General features: G+C 41.8%; 2 protein-coding genes across 3 annotated transcripts in view; one reads left to right on the top strand and one right to left on the bottom strand.

Annotated features, from left to right (window-relative positions):
* tln1 (talin 1) overlaps positions 1-20,779 on the bottom strand; it is a 75,029-nt gene extending 54,250 nt beyond the window's left edge. The window contains exons 1-2 of one of the 2 annotated variants that reach the window (XM_058057245.2): positions 20,444-20,779; positions 982-1,144 (exon numbers count right to left, since the gene is read on the bottom strand). In XM_058057245.2, the coding sequence (XP_057913228.2) occupies positions 982-1,111 (130 nt within the window). In that variant the 5' untranslated portion in view covers positions 1,112-1,144; positions 20,444-20,779. Of the gene's footprint in view, positions 1-981; positions 1,145-4,377; positions 4,526-20,443 lie in introns of those variants that run through there. The other variant, XM_058057246.2, reaches the window with a different exon arrangement.
* A 569-nt stretch (positions 20,780-21,348) lies between these two features.
* haus8 (HAUS augmin like complex subunit 8) lies at positions 21,349-25,146 on the top strand. The gene is made up of 10 exons (XM_078798989.1): positions 21,349-21,493; positions 21,670-21,719; positions 22,313-22,368; positions 22,464-22,581; positions 22,700-22,810; positions 22,876-22,979; positions 23,054-23,212; positions 23,575-23,716; positions 23,794-23,935; positions 24,706-25,146. Exons 1-10 carry the CDS (start codon positions 21,429-21,431, stop codon positions 24,833-24,835), a joined length of 1,077 nt encoding a protein of 358 aa, XP_078655115.1. The 5' UTR covers positions 21,349-21,428; the 3' UTR covers positions 24,836-25,146.
* Positions 25,147-25,907: the final 761 nt, after the last annotated feature.

Below are 25,907 nucleotides of genomic sequence, written 5' to 3'. Positions count from 1 at the left end.
GAACAATCTGACAAAGCAAGGGTAAGCCAACACTGCCGTCAAGGGAGTTTGAAATGCCTACACAGGCCTGACATGAAATGATGTGATGTGATATTCAACTTTGCTTAGCAGGGATTTGAACCCAGGTCTTCCCGACCTCCTGACTGTGTGGTCAGCTATGCTACAACATGCTAGCCACCATGCGGCAGTAATTTCACAAGAAAAAAAAACTTTAACTTACTATAAAATGTCGTAATTGTACAAAAATAATGTTGTAATGTTATGAGGAAAAATAATGTGATTTTAGTAGCACAAAGTTGAAATATTATATTATTTTAATATTATTATATAAGAAACTTTCTACATAATTACACGTAAAAAACTACAAGAAAGTTGTCGATTTGTGGTACAATAAAAAAAATCTATCCATCCATCTATTAATTTGGTATTAAGTCATTTATGGTTCACATTTTTAGCATCATGTGTATAGGTTTATTTTGATAACAATAAGGTTGCATTTGCTTTCCTGAGTCAGCACCACAATCGCTCGCTGGTTCTTGGTCATCTCAATCCATCTTCACAACTGCATCATAACCAGCCCCTCCATAAACACTATAGTCAACAAAAGCGGGAAATCCTACACAGGACTCCAAAGGGTTAATGTAAAAAAAAAGCCTCTAAATGTCCAATAGTAACAAAGGCATGACCCTAATCTGGCTTGATCAACAAAATGATCCCAAACACTGGAAATTGCCTTAACTCTTGGGTTGGACTTCCCTTTGATTGTCATCTTGGTAATGAATGAAGAATAGCGACAGAACGCTGGATACTTGAAATGATGTTTTCATGAAGGGAAGGTCAATAAATAATATTGTCACAAGAACTAGCAGACATCACCACACAACTACTAGTGTGCTGCACTGCCCAGTGAATAATAACAGCAACAAAAACTTTATAATTCCCATATTATGTGTGTGTGTGTGTTTCCAGCCAGCAACTCACGCTGTCCAAGCTGTGCCTCTGAAACTCTCTCCCTGATGATGCGGCAGGCGTCATACACCATGGTGGAGGGTTCAAACTGCATGGTCTTCACCACATTGCCCACGCCGATCTTTAGCGACAAGGCCACCATGATTGCTGCTCTTCACGTCCACCCAATTCACACCTGAAAGAACAAGTCAAATCATATTAGCGTGACACTAACAACACATCCGAGGTGTGGATGACTGAAATATTAAGTGGAGAGTCTTTATTTGTGCCATAGTGGAAGGTGTGGATTCAGAATCATAAAAATCAAAGTGGAAAAATCACATCACAGGCTGATCCAACTTCAGTGGAAATTAGTCAACACGATCAGTCGTGTGTGTGTGTGTGTGTGTGTGTGTGTGTGTGTGTGTGTGAGGCCTCCACACGCCTGTATGCACTCCCTACCATGTCTGGGCATAATTGAGGCCCTATGATTTCCGTGTTAACTGAAATTGCGGAATTCATTCATTCATTTTCTACCGCTTATCCTCATCAGGGTCGCAGGGGGTGCTGGAGCCTATCCCAGCTGTCTTTGTGCGAGAGGCGGGGTACACCCTGGACTGGTGGCCAGCCAATCACAGGGCACATATAGACAAACAACCATTCACACTCAAATTCATACCTATGGACAATTTGGAGTCACCAATTAACCTAGCATGTTTTTGGAATGGGGGAGGAAACCGGAGTACTCGGAGAAAACATGCAAACTCCACAGAGAGAGGCCCAAGGGTGGAATTGAACTTGAGTCTTGTAGCTGTGAGGCCTGCGCGCTAACCGCGGAATTAGCAATTAAAAATGGAATCTACTCTTCAATGCAGAATGTTGCGGAAACTGACAAATTGTGTGAAGCGCTTCGCCGGTGGACCAGGACCACTCAATCGTGGCGGAATCTCATCACAAAAACTACCCCCCCCCCCCAGTCGAACTAAATGTATCGAAAGAACAAGCTGAAACACCATCAGAAGTCCCCCATTACGGCGGTTAGCTTAATTTAGCAGAGCATGCTAGTGGGGCTATGTGTGTGTGACTCAGGCTGTATGAGTGTGTTTACACAGTGTTGTGTTTCGCCGCTTGTTCATCCAAACAAGCGTTTGCATGAACACAAGTTCTGAGAGAGATACAGTGGGGGCACGTTTATTCTTGCTCCCAGCTCATCCTAACCACCAACAGACAATCTCAACACACTTCCGGCTTCCACATTGAGGCAGTTTTACAATCGATTAGTAGCTCTATATGTTGTTTCAGTTATTTTCCAATAAATTGCCCAGCCCAAACACTAACAAACTAAATGATCAATCAATAAATGATCAATCAACAAGTGCTTCTTCACTGGAAAAGAGAGCCTAATTAGGATTCATTGTAGAGAACTGTACTGTTTTATTTAGGCTGGATTTCAAATGAGGAATCCTTGCCAGACGAGTGTAGACCCAGCTCAAACTGAAACAGGAAGTCAGTTACAGAAGCTTATCGTAACCATGAAACCAGAGGCTCTCTTACACATCCTGCATCCCACAGCTGTCATTGCTCTTTAGACGGAACCAAGTGAAAAGTGGGAAAGACAAAATGTTTGTTAAGCCCCCGTCACACTAAAAAAAACAAATCAGCATGAATCAAGCAGAAGCAGCCAAAATTTGCACCACATTCATAAGAGGATTCACGGGCTGCTTATTCACGGTGGTGCAGCATATTTTGCCTCCATGCTGCCCCAAAATTTGCCATTCATTCATTCATTTTTTACCGCTTTTTCCTCACGAGGGTCGCGGGGGTGATGGAGCCTATCCCAGCTGTCTTTGGGCGAGAGGCGGGGTACACCCTGGACTGGTGGCCAGCCAATCACAGGGCACATATAGACAAACAACCATTCACACTCACATTCATACCTATGGACAATTTGGAGTCGTCAATTAACCTAGCATGTTTTTGGAATGTGGGAGGAAACCGGAGTACCCGGAGAAAACCAACACATGCACGGGGAGAACATGCAAACTCCACACAGAGATGGCCGAGGGTGGAATTGAACCCTGGTCTCCTACCTGTGAGGTCTGCACGCTAACCACTCGACCGCCGTGCCGCCCAAAATTTGCCATTGCATCATTTTTTTATGGCACACCTGAAAAGCACTATTTGTGTTCTGTTCATTCATAAATTACATACATGGCGCACAATTATTGACCATTATGTACAATATATATGCAGTACATATACAGACAACCTACGGTTATTTACTAATATATTAATTAGTAAATATATTATTTACTAATATATTAATTAGTAAATAACCGAAGGTCAGAAAAGGTAATTTTTATCTATCGAGGATGGCTTTTTGTTGACATGTTGGTTTTTCAGATGAAACAAAAAGGTCCATGATTTTGACTGATTTTTCAAGGCACAAATATTGTGTTCTAGGGCTAGATAGACAAAAAATGACTCTCATCTTTCCTCAGATAATATTAAAGAAAAAAATATTGTATAAAGATGAGAAACAAAACAAAATAAAGTAACTTATGAAAAATTAAGTTGGTGGAAAAGTTGATGAAAAAAGCCATGATTTGAGAAAAAATTTCATTTTAGTGGTGTAAAGTTGAAATATTAAAGAAAGTTTACTTTCTAAAAACAATAATATTATGATGAAACAAACAAAACAACAAATAAAGTTGTAATTGTATGTAAAATTAGGTTACAGAAAAGGTTAAAATATGGGAAAATAATGAATGAAGGCTGCACGATGTTCGATTGGTTAGCGCATAGTCCACACACCTAGGAGACCTGAGTTCGATTCTCCGCTCGGGCATCTCTGTGTGGAGTTTGCATGTTCTCCCCGTGCATGCGTGGGTTTTCTCCGGGTACTCCGGTTTCCTCCCACATTCCAAAAACATGCTAGGTTAATTGGCCACTCCAAATTGTCCATAGGTATGGTATGAATGTGAGTGTGAATGGTTGTTTGTCTATATGTGCCCTGTGATTGGCTGGCCACCAGTCCAGGGTGAACCCCGCCTCTCGCCCGAAGAAAGCTGGGATAGGCTCCAGCACCCCTGCGACCCTCGTGGGGATAAGCGGTAGAAAATGAATGAATGAATAATCATTTTAAAATGCACTTGTGCCCCCTTGTGGCCGTTTGTCTGACTTAAAACTGAACCAAACCAATTGTGGAGTTGCATCATCACTTCTTTTTGCCTCTCGCAAATTTGTCCCATTGACATCCCTTTACATAAAATTTCAATTATAGTTATCATAGTCGCGTATAAATTGTTTACTTTAATTTAATTTAATTGACGTCCCTATTTATTATAGATAAAAACGTATTATAGCTTCATAATTCATAATATATGATATTGAAAAGAACAAAATGATGAGTGTAGTTGCAGCCAGTACCTGAAGTACAGTGTTCTACTGAGTGCCCCTGCACTGTCAGCTGATCGACTCTGGCTTTCTTCTTCTGCCTGAATATACAAAAAGACGCAGCTTGCAATCACTTGTTTCAGCTGCTACTCTTTCTAGACTACGTGATAGGAAATAAAACAAACAACCTCTGCTGGTTGGTGTGTCTGCAACTTGAAGAACTCGACCTCCTTACCAATTACATCATTTCCTGTTTAAAAAAGCCCTTCTATGCCATAAAAGGGCATTCCAGCGTCTGCATACTCCCTGCAATGATTCAGCTGGAAGCGGCATATCCTGTCTGCTGTGTCTTTAAGCACAGCTGACAAAGTTAAGAAAAGAACATTTTGAAGTGGATCTGTCTTTAACGGGCACTGCAAGAGCTTCTGACCACAATTTAAAAAAAAAAAAAAAGGCCTTGAGGGATGGAATAAAAAGCAAATGTTTCCCACCCGCACTGACAACAAGAGGAAGTGAGTCGTATGTGCAGAGTTCACTACAACAGAAAACACCAAAACAAAAAACAGACTGGATTGGGTTTCATCTGTCATTGATTCATGACAGCATCATTACAAATAACACAGATCCTACAGCGTTTCCTTCCAGCCATAGGACTGATGGCTAACAGAAAATGATGCACAAAGGGAAAATATTCCACAGAGCTCTCACAGAGATCCATGTTTAAAGGTCTTTTTTTAGTCCACTTCCTTCGCCCAGCCAGGCTTCCGCTTTACGAGCTATCTTGTCAACTGTCACACTGAAGCCGCACTCTATGTATCTGCATCATTCATACGTGTCGCCGTCGGACTGCTGGAACTCTTGTCAACAGCGCTGGCGCGACTGTCCATCAGCATCACATGGGGGGGCTTGGAATAACGTGAATAAAAATAGCCTGTTCACAATGCCCTGTCTTAGTGAAAGCGCACTACAGGTGATGAATAGCTTGCCAGAATAAATGACATCATAGAAAGTGTCTGCTTCTGTGTTACAGGTCTGCTTTTGATATGGAATGAAACTCGTGCCTGCCTGCTTGTACTTCACAGCATGGTTTTGCTTTGACTTTCTACAGTATTTCGGCCTTATATTGTGTTTCAACTACGGTGCCAGTCGCTACACACTCCTGATGAAAATGTTAAAGGGGAACTGCACGTTTGGGGGAATTTTTGCCCATCAATCACAATCCTTATGTGAATCCTAATAGTATTTCTTTCCCTTTTCTGTGCATCATAACACAAGAAAACAAGTTAATTTCAGCTAGCTTACAATGCTGTCATTGGGATACACTTAGTACAGGGGTGGGCAAACTACGCCCTGGGGGCCACATGCGGCCCATCGAGCATTTTAATCCGGCCCGCTAGTTGCTTTCTAAGTATTTCAACTTCATTCATTCATTAATTTTCTACTGCTTGTCCTCACGAGGGTCGCGGGGGTTGCTGGAGCCTATCCCAGCTGTCTTCGGGCGAGAGGCGGGGTACACCCTGGACTGGTCGCCAGCCTATCACAGGGCACATATAGACAAACAACCATTCACACTCACATTCATACCTATGGACAATTTGGTGTCGCCGGAGTCGCTGGAGCCTATCCCAGCTATTTTTCGGGCAGGGTACACCCTGGACTGGTGGCCAGCCAATCACAGGGCACATATAGACAAACAACCAATCACACTCACATTCATACTAGGGTTGTGAATCTCAGCACTGAGGACGATTTGATACACATCTCGAAGCACTGCCAGCGATACCATACTTAAACGATACATGGAATTTTCTGGCAATACGATGCGATTACAGTTCACCCTCTTCACTTCACTTCACCAGAGTACCCGGAGAAAACCTACGCATGCACGGGGAGAACATGCAAACTCCGCACAGAGATGGCCAAGGGTGGGATTGAACTCAAGTCTCCTAGCTGTGAGGTCTGCATACTAACCACTCGACCACTGTGCAGCCCGTATTTCAACTTTTAACATACAAACTGGCAACATGATTTGCAAAGCAGATGTCTTATTTAGTAAAAAAAAAAAAAATACAACAAAACTGTAAAATGAAATGACATAGTTTGATGTGGTCTGATGTTTAAAGTGCTCCTGAAAAAAGGGACATGAGAACATACAGCTGATAGTATAACACTTTTACACATAAAATTAGACAAATAATTCAAGGAAAATTCTAAACATAAAATAGTGTGTGTGTTAAATATGTTCTGGCCGCCCGGGCAATTTTGTTAACTCAATGCGGCCCACAAGTCAAAATATTTGCCCACCCCTGACTTAGTATGTAGACTATGAAGCCCTCTAAAAAAACTTCTACATGCTGTAATCATGCAATCGGTAAGATACTGTAATAATAATAATAATAATAATGTATGATCACAGCATGGATATCAAACCATGCAACGTTGTTAGGTTTAGTTTTTTTAGAGGGATTCATACTCGGAATAGGGGTATCCCAATGGCAGCATTGTAAGCTAGCTGAATTGAATTGAATTTTTTATGTTATAATGCACAGAAAATGGAAATACTGTAAGAAATATGTTTATCCTCATCCTAAGGGGACCTATTATGCTCATTTTTTGGCCCTTTGTATTGAGTTGTGGACGCAGCTACATGCAATAACCAGCACATAATGTTTTATAGTTTGTCCCGAATCTGAACCTATTCAGCTGAAGTTCTTTGGATTTCGTGCTTCCTGCAGAAATGGTCTGTTTTAATGTATTGCACCCATGACCCGCCTCCAGACTGTGGTTGGTTACATTCGCGAGTACTTAAAAGGACTTCCGCTTTGTGCCGCTAGCTGTGAACGGTTTAAGAGTTAATAATAAACGCGGATGTATCTTTTAAAAATGTCGGCTTTTAACATACAGGACAGGGCACATAAGAAAAGAAAAGAGGTTACCTCAAAACGTCTCTAAATGGTAAGTAGCTTTAGCATTTTTGTGTTTTCTACAGCATTGATAACGTGTAATGTGGCCACTAATATTTTTTCCACAAACTGAGTTTAGACAAAAGCCAAAGCCAAATGATTATGGACGTGCCCAGTAATGCAAGCCTATAGACTGCTGCAAAGCAGGGCCGCTCACGGTCGTCTCGTGGTGTCCATATCTCGAATCGTTTGGCCGTAAGAAGCTTCTGTTCGACATGAGCGCTTCAGCCCTCTGTGCTCATTCACTGCCATGGCCACCACCTCCTCCTCCTCACAGCCCCTCCCTTCAAAAACCACCTTCTGTTGACGTGCGATTACAATGATTCCCTTCCCAGCTGATACCATACAGCTCATTTATTATGTAGATTTTAAAAGTTAGATTTTTCTAATTAAGCACAGTGACTCCAGGCACCTCAAAGACCAAAGTATCAAAATATCAACATTTTTATAGAATCCGTGATACAGCAATAGGCTGTGTTATCATCATGTCAGGACAGTATCGACCCACATGTCACGCACTCTCTGCTCTTTAGTCCTCCATGGCAATGCAAGTGCTGCTTTCAATTGGAAAACAACACATGACATGTACAGACACCACAGCAGTGCCTGGCAACTTTCAAGACCTGATGCTATGTTGCTAGGCCCTTTTGCTAGGTGCTAGCATGGTAGCCGTTAGCATGTTAGCATTTTAGCTAATTTACTCATGTCTAAAGGCAAATACACACATGGCATAATGCAGGGATGTTATAGGACAACCTTGGCAGTTTTTAAACTTGAGGCCCTCTTGCTAGGTGCTAGCATGGTAGCCGTTAGCATGTAAGCTAATTTACTCATGTCTAAAGGCAAAAACACATATGGCATGATGCAGGGATGATATAGGACAACCTTGGCAGTTTTTAAACTTGAGGCCCTCTTCCTAGGTGCTAGCACGGTAGCCGTTAGCATGTTAGCATTTAAGCTAATTTACTCATGTCTAAAGGCAAATATACACATGGCATGATGCAGGGAGGTTATAGGACAACCTTGGTACTTTCTAAACTTGAGGCCCTCTTGCTAGGTGCTAGCATGGTAGCCGTTAGCATGTTAGCATTCGTGCTAATTTACTCATGTCTAAAGGCAAATACACACATGGCGTAATGCAGGGAGGTTATAGGGCAACCTTGGTACTTTCTAAACTTGAGGCCCTCTTGCTAGGTGCTAGCATGGTAGCCGTTAGCATGTTAGCATTTAAGCTAATTTACTCATGTTTAAAGGCAACTACACACTTGTCATGATGTGGGGACACTGTGGGACTTCATTAAGACTTTTGGGACTTGAAGTTATGATGCTAGGTGCTATCATGTAGCCGTTAGCATTTTAGCATTTAAGCTAATTTACTCATGTCTAAAGGCAAATACACACATGGCATGATGTAGGGAGGTTATAGGACAGCCTTTGCACTTTTTCAACGTGAGGCTCTCTTGCTAGGTCTTAGCATGGTAACGGTTAGCATGTTAGACTTTAGCTAATTTACTCATGTCTACTGAAACTTCTTTCCTCGGCACGTTGATACTAACTAACAAACATGACACCTCGCTAACCGGTTGCCTCAGCGTCATCCACAGATGGAAGAGTGGATAGCTGGATTTTGCTACAAAGACTCAACAATATGCTCGTTTGCCGTCAGCATTTTTTACCTGAGGACTGCAGCACACATCTTGTGCTGGAAGACACAGCCATTCCAAGGAGCGCGGACATCAGAAGTGTTGTTGTCGCTGTTGTTGTTGACAGGACTAGCATATATCTACTTGTTTGTAGATCTTGTGTGATAATGCACAGAAAAATGAAAGAAATATGTTCATGTTTCACAAAAGGATTATGAATGATGGGCAAAATTGTGCAAGTTCCCATTTAAAAAGGCAGAAGTTTCTTGTGTCCCTGAAGTGATCTCAAAGCCTCCAGTTGAGCAATGTGGTGTAGATAATAGAAGTGTAAAGGTGACAATAGGGGTGTAATTTCATATCCGCTGTTCTCTAATTACGGCAAAAATCCTATTTTGAAGGTCCTAAACAGGTTTTCTATGCTCTAATTACAAACATATTCAATGTATTAATATAACACAGCATAGATGCATTCACAGACTTGCGGTGAGTCAGATATTTCAAACTCTTTTCAAAAATGTACATTTCCTACACTCCAGTATTAGAAAGAAAATGTCCACAGAGCGCAGCGAAGGAGGATGGAGAGCCCCGTGTGACTTCCGAGCCACAAGTTGCCGACCCCTGGTCTTGGGCCCAACCTTGAGGTCAGCAACCTCTAGCATCAAGAGTTCCCACTAAAGGTGTTCAACTCCCACAAAAATTCCCATTCACACATCAAATCAATTAGTTGATATTAGTTAGCTATTGTTCTCTTGTCGCCAAACTCAATTTTTTCCACCGTTACGGGCCACCACGAGCCAGTTGGGAGGCAGTTTGAGCCACTAGGCACCTTATTGGCGACACTAGGGGCCACAGCAAATTGCATTGGCACCAACTGGCGCCAACTGGCGCCAACTGGCACCAACTGGCACCAACTAGCGCCGGCCCAGTGGACTCTTCCAGCAATTCAGCGGAGAACTACACGGCTCACGCCCAACCCAGACACAGAACTTTGAAAAGGCGGATGACAGCGGAGTGCTTACACAGAAGCATAAACCAGCTAGAGCCACAGCAAACGGATTGCAGACACTTAATCAAAAGTGCAAGCTTCAGTTTCATCAACTGAGAAAATAATGGTCAGTTGGGGCCCTACACAAATATCTGTTTATTCCAACTATTTTCCCCAACTTTGAGGCTATAATGTGTGTTTTATCCAATTACTTGATTAATCAAACAAGCTAATCCATACTCAATTACGAGAAGAATCCAATGTTTGATCAAATCCTTTGGTGCGCCAAGCCAAAATGGTATCAGGCAGCTGCCCTTTCCTGTGATTATACAATATCTACTGCAGCTTGACTACTTCCTGGGGGAGTTGGCCTTCAGTCGTTTCAGGGAAGCAGACCGGTGTCGAAAGGGAGCTAGCGTCCCAGCTGCCATAAATATTATGGATGACTTTTTATGCCGGTACTGCCGGTTTGAGTGAAGCTGAGAATTCCTACCAATGTGGTTTGGTGTTTGAGCAACATGACGACAAGACTGGATGGCTGCTCTGCTGGCTGCTGACCCGCACAGGAATTCAGCTTGACATTCCTTTGCAGTAACAACATCTTATCAGACGCTTTCTAAGGCCTCGTGTCACTGATTGAATGCAGCCCCTCCCTGCAGAATATGGGCAAGATCTAGAAATGTACAGTAGTGGAATAATAAGTGATTTTGTTGGATGTAAGATTCAAACACTTGGGTTTGACATTGACATAGGACGCATAGGACGCTGAAATTGTATTGTCCCATAACCTCCGGGATTAAACATCTTGGCAGCAATGACCTTGCAATGACAATGTGCATGAATTGTGACTTTTTAATCTTTATAATCTGTAGTCGTCAACTTTTGGAGCCTAGAGTTTGCTTTCCTGAGAGAAGATTAGCACATCTTTGTTTGATGTGGGTGACATGCAGCGTGCTAGCATGAAGCATTCCTATGACACCAAACAATATGAACCCTGGCGCTCAACACAGACATGATAACGCCATGAAAGCACCACATCCTTCACAATGACAGCACCGTTTGCCCCATATATAACTGCGTATGCAGGGCTCGACAATAATGATGTACCGATGGCCCGGGGCAAGTTAAAACAAAATTCGGGCAAGTAAATCCAATCATTAATATTCCCGTCGGGCATGCTAAAGTGCACTTTAGCATGCCATACTGCCAAGAGCTTTTTTTAAGCGGTTCTTGTCGGGTGTTGGTAAAACACGGACTGCGTAATTCCGGTGGTAATTTGCAAATCAATCCTTGCAAATCTTGAAATGGACCAATCAGAATCGTTTATTTAGACCGCGGTCCTTAGTCCACAATCCGCGTTTTACCCACACCCGTTCTTGTTTGCGATCAACCAATCAGCGATCGTTTTACTAGGAAAACATCTATCATGGCGTCCCTGCCAACAAGGTCTAATTCTTCAACAACTTCTGAAGGAAAACAGCAAAAAGTGATGAACCAGTGCCTCCTAAACAAGTATTTTATTAGCGGCAGCAAATCAAATGATGGCACAGGTGAGTGAATCACATTGCTGTGACAATTTGAAGTGGTCACAATGAAACATCACCGATTAGATCCAATACCAAGTGCTGATTTTGCACAAGCTACAAAATCTAGTGGTTCAATTTCTCTGTGTATTTTTCTCACCTTTGCTTCACAAATTATTGTTTGACCATTGAGCATTTTTTCTGGATTAAAAACAGTTTACTAGTACACAAATGTGTCAAATGTTTCATTGTGGTGCACAACTTGTAAATATCACTGCTTACTACGACTACCATGTGTAAGGTAGCATGGTTTGCCATGTTAACATACATCTCCACAATTTTTCAGACATTCTTCCAAATACAATGCATCAGTACTATTATCTGATGAATTATCATTATTATCATTATTATTATTATTATGTATGGTAGAGTGGCCAGACGAAAGCCATCAGATTAGAGAATTTTGTTTCTCATGGTCTGAGAGTCATTCAGGTGCTTTTTGGCAAATTCCAGATGGGCTGCCATGTTCCTTTTACTAAGGAGTGGCTTTCGTCTGGCCACTCTACCATACAGGCCTGATTGGTGGATTGCTGCAGAGATGGTTGTCCTTCTGGAAGGCTCTCCTCTCTCCACAGAGGAACGCTGGAGCTCTGACAGAGTGACCATCGGGGCCTTGGTCACCTCCCTGACTAAGGCCCTTCTTCCCCGATCGCTCAGTTTAGAAGGCCGGCCAGCTCTAGGAAGAGTCCTGGTGGTTCCAAACGTCTTCCATTTACCAATAATGGAGGCCACTGTGCTCATTGGGACCTTCAAAGCAGCAGAAATTTTTCTGTATCCTTCCCCAGATTTGTGCCTCAAGACAATCCTGTCTCGCAGGTCTACAGACAGTTCTTTTGACTTCATGCTTGGTGTTTGTGCTCTGACATGCACAGTCAACTGTGGGACCTTATATAGACAGTTATTTCCAAATCATGTCCAATCAACTGAATTTACTGCAGGTGGACTCCAATTAAGCTGTAGAAAGATCTCAAGGATGATCAGTGGAAAAAAGATGCACCTGAGCTCAATTTTCCCCAGATTTGTGCCTCAAGACAATCCTGTCTCGCAGGTCTACAGACAGTTCTTTTGACTTCATGCTTGGTATTTGTGCTCTGACATGCACAGTCAACTGTGGGACCTTATATAGACAGTTAATATATTTCCAAATCATGTCTAATCAACTGAATTTACTGCAGGTGGACTCCAATTAAGCTGTAGAAAGATCTCAAGGATGATCAGTGGAAAAAAGATGCACCTGAGCTCAATTTTGAGCTTCATGGCAAAGGCTGTGAATACTTATGTAAATGTGATTTTTTTGTTTTCTATTTTTAATAAATTCAAAACATGTCAAAAAAACGTTTTCACATTGTCATAATGGAGTATTTTGTGTAGAATTTTGAGGTCAGAGTATAATTTAATTCAGTTTGGAATGAGGCTGTAACATGACAAAATGTAGAAAAAGTGAAGCGCTGTGAATACTTTTCCGGATGCACTGTATGATATCATTATGGCAGTCTTTTCATTTTACATGGGGCAAGTTGGGGCAAGTAGTTCTCACCTTAAGGATTCCCCATGGGCAAGTCATTTTTGTTTTTAACGTAGAGCCCTGGTATGTGTGCAGAGGCTGATGTCGTGTTACAAAAGATAGCCATGCTACATCCATTTGTCAATAACTGGTCCAATTAAATGACATTTTATTCAGTAACCCAAAAAGTACACATTCTGTGCTAGTAAAAATATATGTAAAAATCAGGCTGTATAGCGGGCGAGTGGTTAGCACGCAGGCCACACAGCTAGGAAACCAGAGTTCAATCCCACCCTCGGCCATCTCTGTGTGGCGTTTGCATGTTCTCCCTGTGCATGCGAGGATTTTGTCCGGTTCCCTCCCAAAAACATGCTAGGTTAATTGGCAACTCCAAATTCTCCATAGGTATGAATTAAGTGTGTGGAAAATAATCAATATTAATCGATACATCGATGCGCACGCATCGGCTCATTCAATGCAAATGGGTGCGATCGACGGGTGAAATCTAGATTCATCGCGATGCGTTTGTGGGAATAGGTAAAATCCAATGCAAGCGCCGTTTTATTAATGTTCAACTTCACCCCATATGCTGTTCCCCAGGTGCCATGAATGCACCATCATTATTTTCTCTTTTATATTGAATACGGACGGAAGCCATGAGGCACATACAACTACTACACAACATACAACATACAACGGCAGCACGACAAACATGCAGACCCCCTTAAAAAGGGGACACCACAACACGGACAAGTCTACCCCCGCCTCCCCGTCTAGTTCCTGGTCGGACACCCGGGAAAAACCAAGCATATCAGGTCAGGTCATATATCAGGTCATATCAGGTCAAGTGGATCTTCCTCTGCTTTCCAAATTGTCCAGGAGCTACCTGCAACAAGTCCGCCCGAACGAGTGTTCAGCAGGTGACATTAAAAACAATTAGAAACAATTTAAAAAGCGTAGAAGTTTTTTTCCACTTTCTGCTCCTCACTACTGTATTAGCCTAGCTGCTAGTGCATTCATATTAGCAGTATGTTTAACAGACAGGAATATAAACAAACATTGATTGCACTGTTAAAAGTGTCACTTTAACTTTGTTGTTGCTGTACTGTATTTTTTACAGCAGTAATTATTGTTTCATTGTTTTACTCCACCACTGAACCACTGCTATTGTAATTGCATAGCCGATGTGAAAGTGGGAGGAAAGTTGTTTTTGAAAAGTGGTTGCTGTTTTAAGATGGCAAACAGAATGATCAAGAAGTGGTGCATCGTAAAAAAGACAAATAGCACCTTAGTTGAATTTACTGCCAAGTGCCTAGAAGGAATAAAGCCAAATCCTTTTGGTAGGATCATACTGAATTCCATTTTTTCCCTTTGCTTATTTGCATCATGTTGAATTGCATCATATCGCAAGAAATTGCACTATATCATATCAGATTTGCATTGATGCATCGCATCGTGAAGAGGGTGAACCGTAATCGCATCGTATTGCCAGAAAATTCCATGTATCGTTAAAGTATGGTATCGCTGGCAGTGCTTCGAGATGGGTATCAAATCGTCCTCAGTGCTGAGATTCACAACCCTAGTATGAATGTGAGTGTGATTGGTTGTTTGTCTATATGTGCCCTGTGATTGGCTGGCCACCAGTCCAGGGTGTACTGCGCCCGAAAAATAGCTGGGATAGGCTCCAGCATATATAACGGTCGGGGAAACGTCGCTCGTCTGTGTCATGTATGCATCTACCACAAGTTTAGGAATTGGCTGCAGCCTAAAAGAAATGATTTGCAGAACATGTCGTCTTGACCAAATATGGCTGAGTGCAACACTAGTATCCAATCTGTGCAGCACCCTGGAATGAAAAGACTCCTTAAGTGGTGCGAGTGTGGACCATGACACTACCCACTGACAGCAACCCGGGACACCTTTTTCAGAAGACTCGTCACTGAAACTAGTCCACTTTCAGCTTCAGTCGTCCATATTTGATGCTAAAACTAATCAAAATAGCTGCCCTAGGCTATAAAAAGTCTGTCCACATAAAACGCATTCTGACTTGGTGGCATTATAAACACCTCTGTTCAATGTAAAAACATGAAGCCCATGAAACATCATGAATGTTTGGTTTCACATCACCCATGCGTACTCACAAAACGAAACCAACACCCAGAAGGCAAAAACGTCATGTTCTGTTGTTGAATAGGGTTTTAAAACATGACATTGTGTCACACATTTCTTCTGTGACACAAATCAAAAGGCTCCATTTTACAAAAATCAATGTTTGCGTGTGGTTGAGAGGCCAAAATAGAGAAAAATATGCCTTTTCAAAACAGCTGTACTCGTGTAGACATGCCCTATAAATAGGGGAGGGTAAAACGATTGAAATGGAAATATATGGCATTATAGCTCCGGTATTGGAATAGTATCGGTATCGTCAGATATCCAACTTCAGATATCAGGATCAGACGGGAAGGGAATAAATTAGTCTACTTTTGGGCCAATTATAACCTCTGCAACTCAGCTCCACAAGGTGTCAGGGTATGGCTCTGCGAACCTGTCTGAATATGATTTTTACCATTAATCGAGCCCCTAGAGCTAAAATAGCACCCCTATAGTCACCTTTACGCTTGTATTACCCAACATAGTAGACATAATCAGAGAACATAAGCCATTTAAGACATAACTAAGTGTGTGTACTTGTGTGTGTTTCGATAAATGTCTTCCAGACACGTGGACAGGAAGTGATGCAGGGATTCAGATTTGAGTTTTAGCTGGCCCACGCCCACAACAGTAGCCCATGTTATTATGATGACCATTAGTATAATTATTATTACTATCATCATTATTATTACTGTGTCTGTTGTAAGATAATTCTAATATAGCTTCCCGTTGGTGATCAAGTCTGGTGTGAGTTCCTAGTGACACCTAGTATTAAACTGTATTGGTATTTTACTTCATTTTGGAACGTTTTATGCTTCAAATAACTTCATTTAGGCCAGCAATATGTCACATTTGCTGAAATATGCATTTCATATATAAGCCACAGTCAATCATGAAACAGCAACCATGTATTCATTCATTAAATAAAGCTTGTGGGACATTGAAATCTTCATTTTCTGTTCAAATACAAGACCTGGACTGTCATAATGTTGATGTACCGCCATTCTATATGCTCCTCTTTTACCCCAAAAGCCTGTGCACAGAGGTTTGGGATTGATTTTTTTTATGTATTTACAGACTTGGATGATACTATGGAATATAGGTTTTTGAACCTATATAAATGAATAAATAAGTCATCCGTGTTGTGAACCTGGAACTGAATCTGCTCAAGACTGAAGATAACAGCGGACTGGACTTTAGGCGATTGTGCGGCCCAATCCCCTCCCTCACAATCCTCAACAACACTGTTTATACAGTGGACTCCTTCGAGTTCCTGGGCTCCACCATCTCCAGGGCCCTGAAGTGGTCCTCCCACACGGACATGGTATGGAAAAAGGAGCAGCAGCGGATGTATTTCCTGAGACTGCTCAATTTGCCAAAAGGAACTGCTAACAATCTTGGATAATGCAATAATATAGTCTTGTTCTTTGCACCTCAAGCATCATTTGGTTTCGCTCTGCTACCGAACTGGACTGGAGCAGACTGCAATGGGCAATCAGGTCCGCAGAGAAAACCATCGGGAGCGGCCTGCCCTATGTAGAGAACCGCACTGGACCAGACCAAGACACCCTCTTCTTGGCCCTGGTCCGCCAACATCTCTGCGGACCGCTCACACCACGCCCACAAACTGTTCCAATTCCTCCCCTCTGGTAGGCGATACAGGGCACTAGTAAAAATATACATTTTATTCACCCTGGCTGTCAAACTATTTAACAACACATCCATTCATTTTCTATGCTGCTTATCCTCAATAGGCTCGCGGGGGTATGCTGCAGCCGGGATACACCCTGGACTGGTGGCCAGCCAATCACAGGGCTCATATAGACAAACAACCATTCACACTCATATTCATATCTATGGACAATTTGGAGTCGCCAATTAGCCTAGCATGTTTTTGGAATGTGGGAGGAAACCGGAGAAAACCTACGCATGCACGGGGAGAACATGCAAACTCCACACAGAGATGCCCAAGCAGAGAATCGAACTTAGCTGTTCCCAATTTCCTGACTGTGGGGCTAACCGCGTCACAAGACCTTGTGGCACAAGATCTTACAAGAATAAAAAGTGACAACTTCCTAGTCCTGAAAAAACTGTGTGATGGACACTAGGCCTGGGATGATAATAAATCAATCAATCAAACAACAAATGAAAATAAAGATGACCATTTTGCCCAACTCAATATATTTTTATGTGCATGAGTGTCTTAGTTTTAATAGGAAGGGAGAGAGTTCACTCTCTGCATTGGTTTCAGTACCTTGGCATGTTTTTCCATCGAACAACATGAACAGAGTGAGCCCTTTTGTCAGTCACAGTCTCAGTGGGTGGAGGCAGGGCCAGTAGCATACACACATTGTACAGAAATTCCAATATACTGCCAATTTCTTTTATGTGTCTTCAGTGCACTTTCATTAAAGTGGACCTATTATGCCTTTTCCACGTTTCTGACCTATGAATGTATTTAGAATGTTGTATTCTGGTGTTAAACCATGCCAAAGTTTCAGATAATGAGCTTTGCGCATTTGGAAGTGAGTCCTGAAAGAAGTTAGGGATGGCTCCAAACGCTTGGTTTCAGAGGGCGTTGCAAAACTGTTCCTTTGTGATGTCACAGAGAAGCGGACTTCCTTACGGGCGTGGCTGTAGGCGCAATACTCTCTCTGTCCTCCCCCAAGCTTTGCTTCTCTGTCTAGGAGGCAAGCTCAGGCAGAAGTTATTGGAGCAAGAGAAAAATATTTTTATCCGTCAACAGCATTTCACACAGGATTGTTTTTGTGACCATGAATGTGAAATATCCGCCAAATTCTTGCTGAAGCCAGACGCAGCGTGCTCTTGTCGGGAAAGGTGCATTAATGTCGGACATGCTGTGCGTCCACACAGCGCTCTAATGTTGGGCTTCTGAGCTACACAGCACTAACAGCACCTCTGACAAAGTGTGTCCGACAAAGAGTGCTCCCCCAAGGGCAGATGAGGTTGGAGGCAAGCCCACATGTGCGGCTTCTCCTGAGCTCCACTAAATTGTTGGTGGCTTCTCTAAAACTGCTTTATTGCCAGCGCATGCTCTATGACAGGGGTTTCAAACACGCGTCCTGCGGGCCAAATGTGGCCCGCAGGACACTAGTTTGATATGAAAGTTTAATGTTAGTGTGGCCCACGCAAGTTTGATATGGATGCTGTATGGTATCATGTACCCAGAAAAAATTATTACGTTTGATTAATGTTCATGTTGAAGGTTAAATAACTGTTAATAGTTATCCTCCCTATCCGTGTGGAAGTGGTAAGTTTTTGGCTATTTAAGTTTAAAGGAAATAACTTGAAGGCTACCGTTTAGGTCGCTAGCTCTCTAGTTTGCGAGTTAGCATGTGTCTCAAGACCCTGCAGTTGCGCAATATGTTGTAAATAAAAAGAGTATAAATGTGACTATAGTCGTGTTTTGTCATGTCTACAGGGCTCTAATAATGCTTTGTTCATTTTAATCTGAAAAAAATAATTTGTCTACCCACCACCACATATGTGGTTTCTTAAGTTTGTATTATTTGCCGTTTTATTATTATTATTACATTTATTTATTTATTACTGATTGATTAATTTTCTTTATTCTTGATTTCTTTATTTATTTTTCATCTTATTTAGTGTAGAAAAATAAAAAGTAAGATATTTGAGAACAGTGGAATGTTTTATCAGAGCTTTTCTTGTAGAAAATTGGAACCAAAGCGAAGTTTTTTTAATTTTTTTGTTTTTAATAAATGCGGTTGTTTTTTGGTTTTTTTGGAAAACCTGATGCGGCCCAGTCTCACCCAGACCCGAGATCCAGTGGCCCCCAAGTAAATTGAGTTTGAGACCCCTGCTCTACGACATTTATACATACCAGGAAGTCATTGGTTTCAAAACCAATGAGAGACAAACGAGAGAAAGTGGAGGTTATAAATCCCTCAGGTCGTCTGCAGTACCACGACTCCTCCAACTGCACACAGCTCTGCAGGCTGTATGATATTTTGAAGGAGGCAAGTATCCCAGACACCCCCCACAGTCCCTTTCCAAGAACCAAATCGGCTGCCGTAAAAATTGGTAGCAAGGGGAGGCGACGCGTCAAGTGACAACCAGGCAAAGTGTGAAAACAAAGATGCCAGAAAGGTCAAACGGAAATGAGACTGACATGCTGGCATCGATGGGGTTGGCCTGTGACAAGCTGTCATCACCTGACTCAACATTTGACAAGACTATTTTTCATTTTCATGGTGATAAGGGACAAAGTGCATCCCTTAACATCATAAGGGATGCGTATTTTTATCCGGTCGCACTCGTGATGTCTCCAATTTTAGTCACAAAATGCCACCATTTAGCAGCAGTCTGGAGCCCTGAACTTGTGGCTGAGGAAGATACGGCTAACGCCATGACAGGAAGTCATATTGAACCCTGAAAATGTGATATATTTGTGTAAGTTTAAGAAACCATCAGAATGTCATACCCCACTAAGCTCCTTTTTGATATGATATCGAGTATAATTCAGGATGGTATCAGCAATACCGATCTGAGTACCAAAAGTATCGATATTTCGATTTTAGAGCGTATGATCCGCACATCAATACATACCGGCCCGTGCCTACCAGACAGCAGTGACTGACAGCCATGGACGACAATTTATACCCATTTGTATGCAGTTTAATTCAAAATTATAAAACAAAGATAGTCTTTTTAGTACGATATGTTTTTTAACCACATCTTCTGGCCGGAGGTGTTCTTCTAATATTGTTCGGCTTCGAATGAGTTACACACAGTCCCTTTAACTAAGGAGTTTAGAGTATTTGTAAACGTTCACACCCTCAACACGGCGGTGTCACAATCAACATCCGCAGGCTATGACTTTTGCCTTCGTGTGCAGGACAACACAAGCACACGTCAACTAAACAAGTCTTTTACGCACGCAAACTTCCAGAAGTCACCCAAGTAACTCAACACAAAAAGATTCCAAAGACACACGGCGGTGACGTTTACACGTCATAATTTGTGAAGAACACCAGAACCACGCAAATCATCACATTAAGATACTAGGAAATTAACAGTTCTCATCTTTTTCACAGCGAAGAGGAAAGGAACATTTTTCTTTTTTTAAAACTATACACACGACGACAAACACAACTTTTCTACTAGCTCATGCCGTCCAGCGCCTTTCCGCCCAAAGATGTACACACTGATGTATGATGCACTGATTCATGCTGAAAATGAGGATATAATGATGGAAGAATGGTTGGATCAAAGTTGGATCAAAGTTTTACCTGAGAAGAGATCGAGTCCCGCCAACAGTCTTTAGAATCCAAAGCAACAATGGTGTCGTCACGTCAAGGAATCCAAGAAAAGGGCAGATTTAGCCAGGGGGAAACAGAAAGACTTTTTTCTTAGTTCCACTCAGCTATAGGCAGTGGTGTCTACTAACTAACTACTAGCTAACTAACTAGCTTACTACTAACTAGCTAGCTGGCTGGCAGGCTAACTCCTCCCTAGCGTCGCAGTGGGGCGGTGGCTACCATTCAGGCCTGCTCCTACAACTACTACTTCTGATGTTTAACCTTATATAACTTTTCCACGCTGCCCTGTACTTTCCAAGCGAATACTAAATGATAGAAACTAATATTAATATTATCATAAAGTATTCAAATAAGTAGGATGGTGACATGAATTTAATACTTTTCCGCCTCCTGGTGGTCAAAAAGGTGATAATAGCGGCTGTACGTAGTACTGTCAGTAGTTTTGATCCAGCATTTGTGTCAGCATCTTTTGAGACCAAATAAACCATTCTGATGCTAATATACAATAATAATACAAGTAATCATTATTAAAATGTTACAGCTCACTGTTTTTTTCTTGTCTACTTTTGTTTTTGTATTTATGTCAGGGCTTTTTAAAATAGTAATTAAAAACAATTTAGAATAAATTAAATTGTATTTAAATACAAATCTATACGTAGTTGGGGGACAATCTTTACGGCTTTGGGACGTGCTTTGCACGACGTTACAGAGGTGGAGCTCCACTCAAACCTCACTCCACGGAGCTTGGTTGTATGTACGACAGAAGCGGAGCTGATTCGACGAGAATGTTGGAGAATGTTGTAATAATGGACGCTGATTGGTCCATAGCACCCGAATGTTAACATTTTTGACAGACTCACCCGCAGAACAGGAGAAGCGGAACCAATATGTTGTTGCTTTTGTTTCTCACCGAAGTATAAATGTGACGGTCAAGGCGGGTTCCTTCAAAATCAATATGGCGTCAAGAAGAACAACACAGTTGCCGAGTAGTATCAAAAACTCAACCGCAGATGCTAAAAGGTAGCCTATTACGGTTTTCCGTTAGAGTTATTTTCTCTTAAGTATTTAAAATGAATGGAAATTTATATTGGAGGTTGTTTCTAACATAACGCTGTGCAAGTTACGAATATAATTCAGCTGTCATTTTACTACTGTTTCTAACATTAATTCTAAAATTATTGAACTTATTTTTTCAGCTCCAAAAATGGGCACACAGCAAATAAAACAACCAAGAAGAAAGGTAAGTGTTCATAATAACTTGCATGACAAGATGCCATTGTAGTGTCATTATGGGTTTTACAAATTTCCCCACTGAGGGAATTCTTAAAGGGGGACTTTTTCCCCACTTCTCTGACCTATAAATGTAGTTAGAATGTTGTATTCTCATATTAAACAAAGTTTCAGACAATGAGGTTTGCGCATTTGGAAGTGAGCCCTGAATGAAGTTTGGGATGGCAAACAGGCTCTGTTTGAAAAGGTGTGGTAAAACTATGACGTCACAAAGAAACACTTTGGGCATGTGAGCAATCACAGCGGAGTGGGCATGCTCTGAGGCGGGCCGTGAGTGGAATAAATTAAAACAGACCGTTTTGGCAGGAAGCACAGATTAAAGGAAATACAGCTGGAATAGGTGCGGATTCTGGAAGATCTACAAAAATTTTATTGTGTGTAGTTGCTCTATAGGAGACTCAATACAAAGGGTCGAAAAATGTGCATTATAGGTTCCCTTTAAATTTAAAAGCATCCCTAAAGTAATACACAGAAGATTTGAATAATTCATCCATTCTTACCCTTTAAACATTGAAATAGTATATTTAATGTGGCCTTTTCCATGTTTAGCAACTGTTGTCCAGTCTCGATATCTGCAGACTTCTGAGAAGTCATTACTGAGAAAGGTATTGTCATGATTATCAGTTTGCTGTATTTATATATTTTATAGGACCTTCAATCACTTTTTGTTATGACATCCCTGTGAATGTATTTGATTCAGCAGAGCAGCGATTCTGGGAGTGTTCTACAGAGACCCTCTTCTCCAAAACCCAGTGGGATCAAACTAAAAGTGGGCACCCCCCCACGATGCTCCATGGGCCTGCCAGCTGTTGGAATGTGTGCGTGATACGTCCACTTTTCTTTTCTTTTTTTTTTTTACGTCCACTTTTCAGTCTAAATACTTCATTCACAACCTAGCCTGCTATGACTTACACTAATGTACCCTTATCCTTGCAGTGAAGATGTCACGTGAAAGTGAGCCGTCACTGCTTGGAAAGACCATCCTCCAGTCGACGTTCTCTGATGGACACTGCGGTCGTCCTGATTTTGATATTTCAGTCATTCGAGGTCATTATCCTCCATAATAAGTGTTGGTAACAAATATGAGTGTTTTCATTGTCAGTCTCTCGCAGGTAAAACAATAATAGAAAGTGCAGAAGAAGCTGAGACAAACCCAGAAAATCAGAAACAACTAATAGAGATGCAATCATTCCTTCTTTCTTACATCTCTGCAAAAGTAAGCAGACATTTTTCAGGCATTAATTATTTTTTTTTAAGAGGCTGCAGTAATTTTGTTCCGTTTGACTGCAGATGGCGAGTAATACCGGAAAGCTAAAGGCCAAAGCTGAAGCCAGGTTACTGCAAAAGATGGAGGAAGAAGAGATGCTTCATAGAGAGGTGATGGCGAAGAAGCGCCAGTACGTCCTCATGCAGAAAGAACAGCAGGCGAATGAGCTACTGGATATGCAGGTCAGGAAATGCAGTCAAAACCTGAGCTTACCTTTTGTCCACACGGGCCAGGTTTTATGAACCTGGGGAACGCCCATATAAGGAAGTCTGGGCTCACTGTGATGTTGGAAAAAAACTCTCTGAAGCTGAGTGTTCAGAGCCATCCCAAACTTCGATCACGACTCACTTCTGATACTTTGGCATCATTTAACATGAGAATGCAACATTCTAACCAAGTCAGAAAAGTGGGAAAAGCATTGTGTGTCCCCTTTTAAGGCAAAGGTATCTTAAGTTATCAAGTCCACGAGGAAGGAGGGTTCCCCTAACTTCAAAAGCAACCACTGAGTGTCTGTTGTCCCATTGTTCTATATTTATTTCATCAGATCTCCGCGCTGACTCCTGTGGCTGAAGTTGCCCAACAGTTTGCAAAGTCCTACACTTCTTTTGCCTCTGCGGTCGACACAACCCGGCACGAGCTACCTATCAAGAACTTCTACATCAATGGGGACAGGAGGGAGTTTCTTGGTTAGTGACATGTTTTTTTATTATTATGAAATGCTGATCATAAGCACAATTTGTATGTTCTGTGCATACCTACTTAGGCAAAGCTGAGGCCTGCTTGAAGGAGAGCGAGGAGCTTCTGAGGGAGTGCACAGAGGGGGATCCCAAGGAAAATGGCGCCGTTCTTGAGTGCCTGCGAGGCATGAAAAGTTCCTCAAAAGACATGAGTCTGCAGTTATCTGGGTTGGTACACTTGCTCAACATCAGACACACATTTGCAAGTTTAAATATTACATGTGGAGTACCCCAGGGGTCAATACTGGGACCAAAACTGTTGAAGTAAAACCAAAATCATGCTGTTTGGTAATAGTAGAAAAGACGCACGAGCAAATACAAATAGACAGTGAAGACATTGAAAGGGTGAATGACAATACTGAAATTTCTGGGGCTCATAAGAGATGGAAAAAACGAGTTGGACACCATATATTAAAAATATACAACATAATGTGGCGATAAATATTTCAATATTGTTCTACCATTATGTATCACCATTAAAGTGAAGTTTAAGCATATGGTTTGAAAAGTGGGGGTTTAAAGTGCTTGGAATTGTAATATAATTGGATTTCAAATAATACGGGTTCTAATATGATATATTCCAGTATTGTGGGGTATAAATTGGATGTAGTTTTTCTATTTTTATCATTTAAAAACCTGAAAGTTGTGCCAGAAAATTGTTTAATTTGACCCTTTAGAGAGGGTGTGTGAACCCTGAACACAAAGCTGTCTGTCTTGCATTTTTATCAGAATCAAAAATTGTTTATAGGTATGATCAAACACATACTAGGCATTTGTTTTGGTGAAGTAGGTGCAGACACATCTATTAAAAATGAAAATACAAAATATACAGAATAAACAGTATAAATATATATACACAGTCTGTTTTTTGTTTGTTATTCCGGGAGCACAGTCCAAAATGAGGCTCAGGCTTCCCTCACCTCCTCTGTTCTTTTTAGGGCATTTTTGGAGCTACAGGAGCTGTCGTCGCTGATCTGCCGCCACACCGTCCAAGTCCAGCAGGCTGCAGAAGAGGAGCAACTTGGCGTGGCCAGATCCCTGGAGCTCTTCTGTCCGAAACAACGATGAATGCCTCACAACATGGCACACATATAGTACATACATGCACTTTTAACAGTTTATATCCTTTAGTGTGTGCTGTCTTAACTCCAGTCAGTGTATGATTGGCTGTTCTGTTGTGGAGGAATCACTGCCTGGATGGTTAAGATACCTTTTTAATACACTGAAGACAAACATTAAAGATAAAAAGTGTTACAAAACTGTCTAAAATCAAATGTTTATAATTGTGTCTACCAGAGGTCTGCAACCTTTACAACCTGAAGGTTGCCGGTTCAACCTCCCATCGTCCCATGTTGAAGAGATACTGCAAGACACTGAAGCTCCAGTTGCTCCAGTCACCAGTAAGTAAATGGAACAGACTGTGGAAGCTGCCGCCGGTCATTAAATGGCTTGTGAGAAGAGCGGTAATGTAACTGATGGCAGCTGTGCCAAAGTGGGTCAGTAACCCTCACTTTCTGACACCTTAAGGTCAGACGGGTTATAATTACGTACATTATTGTATGAATTGTGTCATTTATATCATGGTTCCGAACCCTCTTGCCGAGCTTGACGTTGACAATGGTTGAGTGGTTAGCATGCAGACCTTGCAGCTAAGAGTCCAGAGTTTGATCCCACCCTCTGCCATCTCTGTGTGGAGTTTGCATGTTCTCCCCATGCATGCATGGGTTTTCTACGGGTACTCCGGTTTCCTCCCACATTCCAAAAACATGCTAGGTTAATTGGTGACTCCAAATTGTCCATAGGTATGAATGTGAGTGTGAATGCTTGTTTGTCTATATGTGATTGGCTGGCCACCAGTCCAGGGTGTACCCCGCCTCTTGTCCAAAGACAATTGGGATAGGCTCCAGCACCCCCGCGACCCTCGTGAGGTTAAGCGGTAGAAAATGAATGAATGAAGGTCCCCTTTAAAAAAAAATCAGAAATCAGCTGGGATAGGCTCCGTGGTAGAAAATGAATGAATTAATATTTCATATACATTATTAGGCAAGGGGTGTAGTATGAACTTCCGCATGATGCATAGAAATAAAATATTGTATAGTCATCATACATTTCACAGCTCATGGTGCCACATGACTTCGAT

The sequence above is a fragment of the Doryrhamphus excisus genome, linkage group LG19 (assembly GCF_037039965.1).
Source record: "Doryrhamphus excisus strain RoL-2023G ecotype Guam linkage group LG19, RoL_Dexc_Guam_v1.1, whole genome shotgun sequence".
Taxonomy (NCBI): domain Eukaryota; kingdom Metazoa; phylum Chordata; class Actinopteri; order Syngnathiformes; family Syngnathidae; genus Doryrhamphus; species Doryrhamphus excisus.
Note: the sequence above shows the minus strand (reverse complement) of the source record. Positions and strands in the feature narration are given on the sequence as shown.

Excerpts from the sequence above, each read along its gene's own strand:
- haus8 (XM_078798989.1), top strand. The coding sequence starts at position 21,429 with ATGGCGTCAAGAAGAACAACACAGTTGCCGAGTAGTATCAAAAACTCA. Across the intron at positions 22,582-22,699 it reads CCTGCCAGCTGTTGGAATGT|TGAAGATGTCACGTGAAAGT; the intron begins GTGCGTGATACG and ends TTATCCTTGCAG. Across the intron at positions 22,980-23,053 it reads TTTCTTACATCTCTGCAAAA|ATGGCGAGTAATACCGGAAA; the intron begins GTAAGCAGACAT and ends GTTTGACTGCAG.